This window comes from Amblyomma mixtum, chromosome 10 (assembly GCF_055824585.1).
Source record: "Amblyomma mixtum isolate Tamu chromosome 10, ASM5582458v1, whole genome shotgun sequence".
Lineage (NCBI taxonomy): Eukaryota > Metazoa > Arthropoda > Arachnida > Ixodida > Ixodidae > Amblyomma > Amblyomma mixtum.
Window position 1 is genome coordinate 176,418,242 of NC_143021.1, and position 12,011 is coordinate 176,430,252.

General features: G+C 45.8%; 1 protein-coding gene across 3 annotated transcripts in view; it reads right to left on the minus strand.

Annotated features, from left to right (window-relative positions):
- LOC149327828 (E3 ubiquitin-protein ligase RNF123-like) overlaps nt 1-12,011 on the minus strand; it is a 50,607-nt gene that overhangs the window by 19,889 nt on the left and 18,707 nt on the right. For all 3 annotated transcript variants that reach the window (XM_089563269.1, XM_089563270.1, XM_089563268.1), the window contains 7 exons: nt 11,123-11,278; nt 10,198-10,343; nt 8,618-8,800; nt 6,671-6,848; nt 6,022-6,096; nt 4,605-4,692; nt 3,332-3,419 (listed from right to left, as the gene is read on the minus strand). In XM_089563269.1, the coding sequence (XP_089419395.1) occupies nt 3,332-3,419; nt 4,605-4,692; nt 6,022-6,096; nt 6,671-6,848; nt 8,618-8,800; nt 10,198-10,343; nt 11,123-11,278 (914 nt within the window). The remainder of the gene's footprint in view (nt 1-3,331; nt 3,420-4,604; nt 4,693-6,021; nt 6,097-6,670; nt 6,849-8,617; nt 8,801-10,197; nt 10,344-11,122; nt 11,279-12,011) is intronic.

A 12,011-nucleotide genomic window follows, 5' to 3' on the forward strand; every position in this document is an offset into this window, starting at 1 on the left:
ATGCGCACACTTCTGCTAAGGAAATTAACTTCCTTGCTAGTGAGTTGCAAGGACGGTGCACTGATGCATGTGTCACTGCCTTGCAGCCTAATATGGTAGGCCTCAAGGATTTCCCTCTCCTCCCCGTTTTTCCCTTTTCCGATAACAGAAATGTTGTTAAAACCTGGAGCACATTCTTTACAACTCCTGCAGTGACGTGGGAGAGTATTTTTGATCTGACGAATTTTTCAGAGAATTATTATGTTCGCGTGCCCGGTCATTCACACATCTGCCAGTTTGGCCCGTGTACACTCTACCACATGACAGGGGTATCTTGTGAACGACCCGAGTCGAACAAGCAACGAACTTGTTAGCATGCTTAACAGTGCAGCTCTTGGGCTTCTTCCCCTCACTGGCCTTCGCAATTCGTGCACATAAACCAGACATCTTACAAGGTGCCGAGAACACTACCGTCACGCCGTGCCGTTGTGCCACTTTCTTCAGGTTATGCGACACACCGTGAAGATAGGGTACCACTTCAACTTTCCTCCCATTCAGTCTAGCACTTCTGGAGCCCCGTGCGTTCTGGTTTTTAATCTTCTGCAGCATCTACTCACCAACTGTAGTCAACACATCATCCGGATAACCCAATGAAGGAAAGATTTCTACGCCTGAGACGAAAAGCGTCGGAACTGCTCAAGGATTTCAACCTGCCTTGGTTGGAGAAGGCGGTCAACAAAGCGGAGCGAGATAAGCTTGAGGTGTTCTTCTCAGTCAAAACTCACAAGCTCGATTACTCGTTCCGGGCCATCGTAACCGAGGAAGGATCCTGGCAGAAGCTGGTGGGTAAATTTCTGCAGCGCCAGTTGAACACGCTGCCAGTGGATGACCCTTATGTCGTTCGGAACTCCGCAAGCGTAGTTGATGAACTGAAGGAAGGCTTTCCTGGAGCCAACTCGGCGTTTTCAATCGACATAGAAGACTTATTCTATTCCATACCCCATGCTGAACTCTTGTGTACGGTGCGCGAGCTCATCGAACAGTGTGGTGGCATTGCCTTTCAGAATACGAGTGGTCTGAGTGTGGACTCTTTCATTGAGCTCTTGGTGTTTTACCTGTCGTCCACTATTGTTGAATTTCAAGGCAAAAAGTATGTACAAAAGAATGGTATTTGTATTGGTGCCAGTGTAGCTCCGGTGTTGTGCGAAATTTTTTTGGCTAGGTTTGACAACTCTCTTCGACGCAGCCTAAGTGACGACCACGTTCTACGTGTGTTCAGATATGTTGACGATTTTTTAATAATTCTTAAGCTTGCACCTGGTGACTCGCTCCCAACCGTTGTCAGCAATGTGCTCAGTGTTTTTCGTGACTGTGCCAATGCACTGAATTTTACGCACGAAATGCTTAGTGACAATGCCATTCGGTTCCTAGACTTATTGCTAACCTTTAACGAAGCCCACATCTGCTGGAGCTACTCACCCAGAACTCAGAAAGCGCTTTTGCCTTATGTTTCATTGCACTCCAAGTTGATTAAAAGAGCCATAGCTAACCTTTGCCTAGGGAATGCCTTGCAGAAGAGCTGCCCACATACAGTGAATGAGAGCTTTCATCAGCAAGTCCGTCGCCTTAGCGATGCGGGTTATCCGGATGATGTGTTGACTACAGTTGGTGAGTTGATGCTGCAGAAGATTAAAAACCAGAACGCACGGGGCTCCGGAAGTGCTAGACTGAATGGGAGGAAAGTTGAAGTGGTACCCTATCTTCACGGTGTGTCGCATAACCTGAAGAAAGTGGCACTACGGCACGGCATGACGGTAGTGTTCTCGGCACCTTGTAAGATGTCTGGTTTATGTGCACGAATTGCGAAGGCCAGTGAGGGGAAGAAGCCCAAGAGCTGCACTGTTAAGCATGCTAACAAGTTCGTTGCTTGTTCGACTCGGGTCGTTTACAAGATACCCCTGTCATGTGGTAGAGTGTACACGGGCCAAACTGGCAGATGTGTGAATGACCGGGCAGGCGAACATAATAATTCCTTGAAAAATTCGTCAGATCCGAATACTCTCCCACGTCACTGCAGGAGTTGTAAAGAATGTGTTTCAGGTTTCAACAGCATTTCTGTTATCGGAAAAGGGAAAAACAGGGAGGAGAGGGAAATCCTTGAGGCCTACCATATTAGGCTGCAAGGCAGTGACACATGCGTCAGTGCACCGTCCTTGCATCTCACTAGCAAGGAAGTTAATTTCCTAAGCAGTAGTGTGCGCGTGCAAGATTGATAGACATATTATCTGTATTTTGTTGTTTGCCATTGTTGGAGCGTGTATCTACTCCTCGGTGATCTGCCACTTATGTATCTGTTTGTTTTGTTTGGTGTGTCTGATACGCATGCGTCTTCTGGTGACCTAGGTTGGCCGTTTGTCGAGTAAACTTCAGTTGTTAGTCCAGCGTTGTCCTGTGTTCTCCTCCTCCTCGTGTCTCGTTCTTTCGCTGGTGAAGTTATGTCTGATGTACACCAACTAGCCCACATGGCTACCTTGTTAGAGTATTGGACAACTGCCATGGTAGATTAGTTGGTACAGCATCGCGCACGACGTACAGACGTTGTGGGTGCAGATCCCACCGGCATCACGTGGTTGCTGTTTCCTCTACTTTCTAATCAATTATCTTTCAGATAAAAAAAAAAAAAAAAGTTATACTACCAATTTCCAACTGATCAACGCCACAATATAAAAACGAAACATTTCCCTACGCATTCCTCGGTTTCTGTGACTGTTTGCTTTCTTCATATAGTCACGTCTTCAGTTCACAAAGGTCTCCAGGATACTTATCCATCATATCGCATATGATTGGTTGGTTGGTTTATGGGGTTTAACGTCCCAAAGCGACTAAGGCTATGAGAGACGCCGTAGTGGAGGGCTCCGGAAATTTCGACCACCTGGGGTTCTTTTACGTGCACTGACAACGCACAGTACATGGGCCTCTAGAATTTCTCCTCCAAAGAAATTCAACCGCCACGGCCGGGATCGAACCCACGTCTTTCGGATCAGCAGCCGAGCACCATAACCACTGAGCCACCGTGGCGGCATATCGCATATGAAGTAGCCCATAAAAACTGCTTTGCAGTCAGCACCCTACTAAGCTTTTGCTGTCTGGAAGTGGTGGTTGCAGTGCTGCGTTTAGAAACATCCTTCAGAAGGGATAACTTTTACTGCGCCACAGAATAGCACTGCACTGAACTGTTGCCTCCTTTTCGGGTTTTCATTTTGGGTCCACAACTAGCCGTCAGCTTTGGATTCTGTTTACTGTGTATAAAACAAAAGTAGCGTGCACTAAAGCAGCAGTGGGAACACCATACCTTCCACAGCCTCATGAGTATCCAGTTTGTCTGAGCCCATGGCCGGTTCCGGTAAGGCTGTAGCAAGGCCTGGATCAGTGCCAGGGAGCTGCAAGCACGGGACAACAATTTGAGCTAAAGCTCAGTTCTCACGTTCAAAGAGTATGGACTGTTTAAATTTCCTTCCTGATGTGGTCATAACAGAGTGATATATAATAAAAGCACCCCCCCAATAGTAGGCAACTGCACTGGTTTCCCGAGTTGTTAGACGTGAAAGCAAAGCACTGACTACACAGGCAGCAATGACAAAATGCACAGAAATCACAAAAAAAAAAAACACCGTGTAGACCAAACATGGCATTCAGAGAACTAACTCAGGAAGGTCAGTACACACAGTAGAAACTGAAAAGTTAAACAGCAGGGAATTAACTACTAATGACCAGAGTAATGAATACCAAGACTAAATGCAAAGCACGAAGAAACCAACCCTACACAAATCCAGCAACAAGAAAGAGATAGTGTGCAACTATGTATTGCAGGATGCGAGGAAGCAGCAGTACAGAAGTGCCTGCAGCAACCTGCTGAAGGCTTTTTACAGGTTTAAATCATGCCTGTGCCACTTCGGCTAATTTCCTTCCTCGATGCCACTAATAAAATTTGCCAGAGTGGAAGCTTAAGCGAGTTGGTGATGGTTCACTTGCCACATATATGCGTCAAGATATGCGTATATGCGTAAGATATGTGCGTCAGTGCTGCCTCAGTGTTTCTATCCGACAAGGAAATGCTTTTCATGTCTGCTAATCTGTAAATCCTGTTTGACGATAACGCTGTTTGAGTGCTTCCTTATTTCAAATGTTTTTATCTCCTCTTCGCTGTTATATTGCCTGGTCTCATGCAGTACACTTCAGTTGTAAGTTAGCGCCCGTCCTGTGTGTCTCCCTTGTGTCCGTGTTCTTTTTAGCGCTATGTGGCAAGTGAGCCACTAATAAGATTCTCATAAATGTGTCAGCAATATCAGATAAGCAGCCAGCCTCCTGTTAGTTCTAGTCTTTTTTGCACTTTTACGATGAACCACGTCAAGTCCATTTCATCACATCAAAGCAAGCTGAACACTTAGGATGTGAGAGTCAGCACAATATTCACAGTCTATATACTCTTGATCACTCCAACTAGGGAGAATCACACCAAGAGGGAATTCCCACTGCTGTAGGCTCTCGATTTACGGTCCAAATCCAAGGATACAGAAAGGTAGAAAGCGGCAACAGTTCTTGTTGGCACAGCCAACACCACTTGCCTCTTGGTTGGCATGCACTCCAGCGCCCTCACGGTGGATGGAGGGCAGACGTGGGCAGCCAGGGCTCGAAGCAGGGCATCCTTCACGTCTTTGGGTGCACAGGGGACAAACCAAACACACACACACATAGAGGGTGAGTTTTTGTGCACAGAGTAAAAAGGGGACAAACCAAACACACACACACACACAAAGAGGGTGAGTTTTTGTGCACAGAGTACGAAGAGAGTGACAACGCCAAATGTTATGAACTCGCACAGCATGTTAAGGGGGGAGCCTGGTCTTGAAAAGAAAATTTTATTAACTTACAGTGAAGAAATCTTCAGGGAATATGTATTTTTGTGTGCCGATTCTAAATATTGTCATTTAACAATTCCTTGAGCACGTATGCGATTTTTGTGCAAGTATTTTGCGAAGAGTTTTGAAGAAAATTTTCTGCGAGAAACTCGCTGAAATGTATGCCACTGGGTTCTCTTGACACCAAGGAATGCAATAAGGGTAAAATTGTCATCCTGGCTCTCATAGAACTTGAGTAATAGGGTACTGAAGCTGCCACTAAAGAAACATGAATACGCATTTTTCTTCTCATTTCTGAAGCGACAACTTATAACTTAAGTTCTATGATAGGCAAGAAGACAATTTTACCCCTTATTGCATTCTTTGGTGTCAAGAGAACCCAATCGCATACATTTCAGCAAGTTTTGCACACGAAATTTTTTTAAAAGCTCTTCACAAAATATATGCATAAATATTACATAAGTGCTCAAGGAATTGTTTTACATGAAATTAAATGACATATTTAGAATCGGCACACAAAAATACATATTGCCTGAAGATTTCTTCACTGTGACTTCATTAATAAATTTTTTTTTTTTCAAGACCAGGCTCCCCCCTTAATAAGCGCACTAGACAAAATTTCAGTCAAAATATCTCTGTGGCTTCATTTCCAGACGCACACACAGAATAATAGTGTCTACCTCTCTCTCGTGATCTAGACAGGAATTTGCAAAAAGAAATTTAGTCACTAACAAAGCAACTCCTGTAAGCCTGTGCACCACTCACTGAAGTATCGTGACAACAGAGCTTTGCTCGCTCCTAGTCGTTAGTTCGGGATGTCGGCATTTCTGGCACACTGGGGGATGACGGGACGACGCCATGATTGTCCAATCACCCAACAACATCAAAGTGTGCTTGGTGCACTTTGTGATCAAAGCCAAAGCTGGCGGTAACAGATGAAGACATGATTGATATGACTGATCCCGATGTAAAGGAGCCTTTGGAACCACGTGTCAATCCCACTGCAGCTATTCCTTATTGCAGAAAAACAAGTCTCAAATATTCATCGTCAGTACACCTTTTAAAATAAGGGAACATAAAAAGTACAGAGCAACATTTAGCTGCATTCTCTGCTTCTACTCACCTGGATTGACAACCCGGCGATCAGCAAAGTGCTCGGCCAGGAACGTGCTATACCGCACCAAGACATGGTAGTGACCTATTTGACAAAAAGAAAAAAGAAAAAATCAAGACAAAATAAGCACTAACATCTTCATCACCAGCACCACCTTGCAAATTATCAGCACAAATATCAGTGCTCGTCACCCTCTCTTTTGTGTTGTTCATGTAGTGCCCTGTCTAAAAATTAGCATAAAAAACCAAATCTTGGCAACGTACCTTACTTATGAAACCTTCTGGTAACAAATTTGTCACATGCTACAGAAATCATCACCGTTAATTTCCTTTCTAATATTCAGTTGCAGAATGAATGAAACAAAACAGGCAACCCTGCACTATAGGCCTTCAGACACCCATTTTGATGCTACTGCTTCCTTGATGCCTGACCAAACTTCCTTACTTCACAAAGCACTTGCAAATGCACACTTCATCACCACCTTTGCATGGAGGACCGGCCGATGCCTGTGCCTTATACTCAACGATGCAACAAAAGACATCATTCATCATAGTATCAAAAGTCATCATAGCAGAAGCCACAAAACACTTTGAAATATCAAAAATTTCTCAGAAAATTCTGACTGGCAGGACGGCATCTCGCCAACAGTAGAGTTTACCTGGGATGTCGCTTAGCAGGCAAGCAGGTGGAAAGTGGAAGCTCAGTGTTGTCAGCAGCTTGATGCAAGCCTCGATCTGGTATTCTGGGACGAAGCAGAACTCTACGCCAGCAGTCGAGGCTTCCTCCAGCGTCTTCAACACAACACCCAGCAACCAGTAGATGTCGTTTTGCTTCTCCTGCGCACAACAACGGCCGACATTTGCTACCACTGCATTCCGCGTTGCACGCACCACGAACAGGAAAGCATTGTTGCAAAAATATGGTAAACTCGAAAACTGTCTGCTCTGCTTTGAACATCAGCTAGCTGAGTGACTAAATTTAGTAGCAACGTACTTCAGGAATTACGGTCTTGAATTTAGAGTACTCTACCTGTGCACAGCTCCCTGCGAGATCTTCGAATTTTGCTAAAGTTAAACCTGGACATAACGAAATTGAGAAAAGTCCGCGATTTCTAGTTACATCCAGGTCTTTGTAGCATGAAATTTTCACAGGAAGACTCAAAAGGATAGTGCAGAATGGGAACCAAAAGAAGAAACAAGTGCAGGTGAAATCACCTTGACAATATTTGTAGCAAACCTCCCCCTCTTCCCCCTCAGAGTCAAAAACGTGGAGAAACGTTTTCTAATCGCACTGATGACGCAACTGTGGCAGCAGCTGCCACCACCTCCACTGTGGCTTGCACAATGCCACTATTGAAGGGACACTGAGGAGAAATTGAAGCTGGCTTGTATCGACAGAATACCAGCTCCTGATTACAAAAACGCCACTCATACTGACAACAAAGCTCCTGTAACATAGAAAAGAGCAAGAACCAAAATACAGGTATCGCCACCACGGGCCAAACTCGCAAGTACAAGCATGATGACGTCATAGGACAAAACAGTGTTGCTAGAACCAATGGTTCTAGCAACACTAGGACACTAGAAGCCATGAATCACTGAGGCGCAGCAAATGCATGCGCAAATCTCCTTGACGTCGCCAGATGGCGCCATGTCCCCGACAGCTACGCGCGCGCCTGCAGCATCGGGACCAATCAGCGCCTGCTCACGGCCGGTAGGCGGGCTCCCGGTATTCCGCCGACGGTAACAAGGTACACGGTATGCTAAAGGTGTCTATTCGCGAGAACTTCATTGACGACTTCGAGAACGGGATCTATCGTAATGCTGGCAAAACGCCGGTGCAAACGTAAACAAAGCGACGGTAGTGACGGCCGCAAAAGCCGATAGATGCCTTCAACGTGCGGCCAGCGGTAGCTTTCTTTTCGGCTGATGCTAGGCCGCACTGCTGGCCGTCAGAAATCACGGAGTCTGCGTTACGTCATGTGCACGTCATGTTTCACATCACTTAGTCCTGTGTCATCATAAGAGAATCCCAGGTTTGAATCAGAGTGGCGGGAAAAACTTTTTCAACTTCGAATCCAGCCAAGTGGCAACAAAGCCATGAAATGCCGAACTATCGGATTTTGCTTTAAAAAAAAAATATTAATGGAGCTCTCCTCACTGTCCCTTTAATGCGGTGGGGAGAGTGGACAATACACCACGGCCGGGCTAGTGGCTAGTGACTAGTGGACAGTGTGCGTGATTGCGCCGCCACCGCAACACTCGCCAGGGCGGCCTAACCTAACCTAACCTAACCTCATTCAGTCAACTTTCTCAACTGATAGTCACAGGAGTGACTAACCTAACCCACTGAACTGTTTTAATACATATAATTTGACAGAAACCTACAACTAGCGATCAAAGCATAACAGAAATCTACAACTACGTATCAAAGCATAACCTGGTTAGAAGGCACCATTTCTTGCTTCAGAGAACAATGCATAACAAACATGGAGTGGATGTATACCTTGCAGTGATGAAGCAAACTGAAAACCTGCCATAGCCCAGCCCACCCATTCTAGACACCATGTAGACGCACACATTCAAGATTTCCCACACACACTCACCCTTGAGAAGACGACGACCGAGAGCCAGGCAACGTGGCGAGCCTGTTCCGCCAAGGTGTCGCCAAAGACCTGCTCCACTTTGCTGAGCGCCTCGGTGACGTCTTTCTCACCCCAGGCACTGTTCCTCCTCACTTCCTGCACCGCCCGGAGGTAGTCCCGCATGCTGTCCTTCACAGCATTCATCTGCGTGCACACCAGAGACACAGAGCAGGGGGGAAATTTGCACCTGTCAGTAGTAGCTATGACACCACTTGCATTGCAGCATAACACAAAGCTCCAGAAAACAACAGAAACCCAACTAGCAACCAAACTCCATTCAACTTTAGTTCTTGGCAAAAATGATTCTATGGCTCTTTCTGGGTAAGTTGATGTTCGTCTGGCCACGGCAAAAGACTCAAGTATATTCCTGACAAGATTGCATTTAAAAATTTTCCCGTCGCTGAATTGAACCTCGCAAAGCCAAGACAGAAATCGACTCGGTGATCACCATTTGGAAGTGACTCGCAGTGTGGCCTAGCTACAGGGAGCCGCGTGCAAAATCGGTCTCGGCATACTGCAGTCTTGGCTGCAAAAACAGCGACTGGTACTGACACCTGTCCTTTACTTTCGGCCGTTTATAGCTAATAAAAGCTCAGCTAACATTGTAAACAGCGTCTTTATCATTAGAATGCAGCAATCTGTTGGCACAGGCCGATTTGAATATGTCCTAGTGTCCATCTCGCAAGGCTTCAATTTCAATGCTGCCTTGGATAGCTTAAATACCACTCAAAACATTTAAATTCGCAATCAGATTAACACAATGGATGCCCTGTTTCTGACAACGCTTGTGTGAGGTGCATTTCGTAGGCATGCAAGAGTTCTGAGTCACCTGACAACACAACACCACGTGACCACTTCCTCACTGACGACTGGACTTCCCTTCAGCCAATCAATGTTCAGCTGAACATACACACAAGCTCTGCTGTAAATGTCTCTTCAGTGTGCATGATCCTTCACATTCCCTTTGGAAAAGAGATCTGGCCAGTGAACTTTGGAATGAATCCCAATATATCTGAAGTCCTATAATCACTTTTACCATCACAATACGGATTCTACATAGATTTATTTGGTGTCAAAAAATTTCATAAGGCAAGCCAAGAAAAACCAAAATCCTCTCAAGGCTCTGGCATCTAGCCTAAAAATAACAGGTTCATTGTAGTGTTCCAAAATTAAAGCAGACTCCACATGCCTTTATAAGAGGCTGCATGGTTCATAGCCTTCCAACAGTGGCTGTGTACAGTGGTGAGCAGCCTTGTCTAGAGCGCTCGGGCGGTGCACTTCCTTGCAAACAAATCCAGATTTTGTGGCAGCCTCTAGGGTCCAGCTGCAACGCTTGCACGGAAGTAGCGCCAGATAGCCTCGTAAACAAAGCAGGCACGAAAACTTTGCCCTGTAATGAGGGGCTGCTCTCTAATTTCGGTTTTTGTTACCAAGTGCGCAGTGCTCGAGCGCTCTAGACAAGGCTGCTCACGACTGTACACCCATAGTGTCTTGGGTCTGACCCAGCGAGTTTACAGGCAGATCTGTGGGAGAAAACTTGCCTTGACAAACTGGGCGTGCCCGCAGAGATAGTAGAGCCGCACGATTCCATCAAGAAGCTGCAAAACCTTCACACTCTTGTCGTCTTCCTTGGCTTCCTGTGCTGTTGCCGACGGTTCGCTTTCCATGTGGACGCCAGCGTTGCCACCTGCAAACGGCCACAGGCCAATAGCCTCAAAATTTCATGCTGGAACGTCAACGGAGTGTTTCAGTGCATGAGCCTCAATGCATGAAACACCTTGAATGTCATCAATGAATCACTGAGGACAATCCCACAAAATTTTTGTTGTTAGTAAAAACTGACTGTACAGTTGTTTGCGGCTATGTTCATGCTCGTTCAGCAGCAACAGATGAATTTATTGTAGAGAAGTTTGGATTCGACAACAGAACTTTTTTTTTACTACCTCTTAGTTCAAATTCATGACGTCCCAACCCAAAGGGGCTCCGTGATTCTGGTCTGGATGTCAATGGTCCTGTAGCTTATCCTCAGAGATCCGTGCACACAAATCAGTCTTGAATGTCACTGCAGTTTACATGTGACACAACCGGCAGCGGCGCTATTTGCATTTTATGTTATGGCCTTTTCTGGCTTAATAGAGTTCCATCTTCAATGAGCGTAGCCCCTTTGTCGTCAGAACGCAGTAATCAATTGAACAGGCCAACTTCAATGGGTCCTCAGCGTTCCCTAGAAGCCCCAACAAAACATCACAGAATTGCAGAAAGACTCTGTCAAGTTCACCCCCAGCTAACATCAGTTTGTTTATAACTTTTCACAGCTGTTACAATTCATGGCTTCAACTAACACACACTCCAGATAACTTTGAAACTACTCTAGGAGTCGAACAGAAAGGGAGCAAAGCATTCATTTATGCGTCCAAAAAATATCAATGCAAGAACACTGATGGGGACCCGCAAACCGCTCCTCACTTGCTACGCTTTGCTGCAACGACCTCGCTATCCGGTTGGACGTTGATGTCGGTATCTCCGATGCCACGATCCGCTGGTCCGGTGTGTCTCCGACACGTGAAACTTCGGAACCCATTCCGATTTTGGACATGAACAGGATAGCCGGAATGTACAGATCTGTGGGGGAACAAAGGCTCCACAGTTAAACTTCAATGCTGCCGCACCTTTGCTGCAGGTCTGTGCTACTGAAACACACCCATTGTGATGCTATGGTCAATAGAGCAGCGCAACTACAGTAGAATCTCAAAGATATGATCGTAGTTGATATGAATTTCAGCATGATATGAATTCGTAAACTTCTCTGGCTGTGCAATGTGCAGAAGTTTGAAAGTTTGAAGCACTCGCCCACACTGCTATGAATGATACAGATAGAGGAGCCGTGACCACACCCTCGAGCACTCAACATTGCCCTCACCGGTCGTGCAGTATGCACCACAGGCACTCGCACACGGCCGACACGACAGTCGCCAGTCGTCAAGTATGCACCACAAGCACCATGCACCGGCATGCAGCCATGAATCGATCCCGTAAGCCGAGAACAAATCCTTCGCATAATGCATTTCTTATGCTTCAGCATGCAGGTTTTGCTCCTTCTTTGGTGACATCAATTTCAGGTGATGCGAATACTTCTCAAGACCATGTGGTATTCGCATAATCAAGAGTATGCGCTACCAGTAAAGTTCATTACTTAGTGATGTTTAGGCACCAGTAAAGTTACAGATGTAGGCCTGCAGAGATGCAAGTTGATGCAATACATGCTGAGATACATGATTTACAGGTCACTGCTCTGTTGCATGCAGACATCATAACTCTGCCGAGCTTTCTGCCGTTTGAAAGAGTGCACACATTA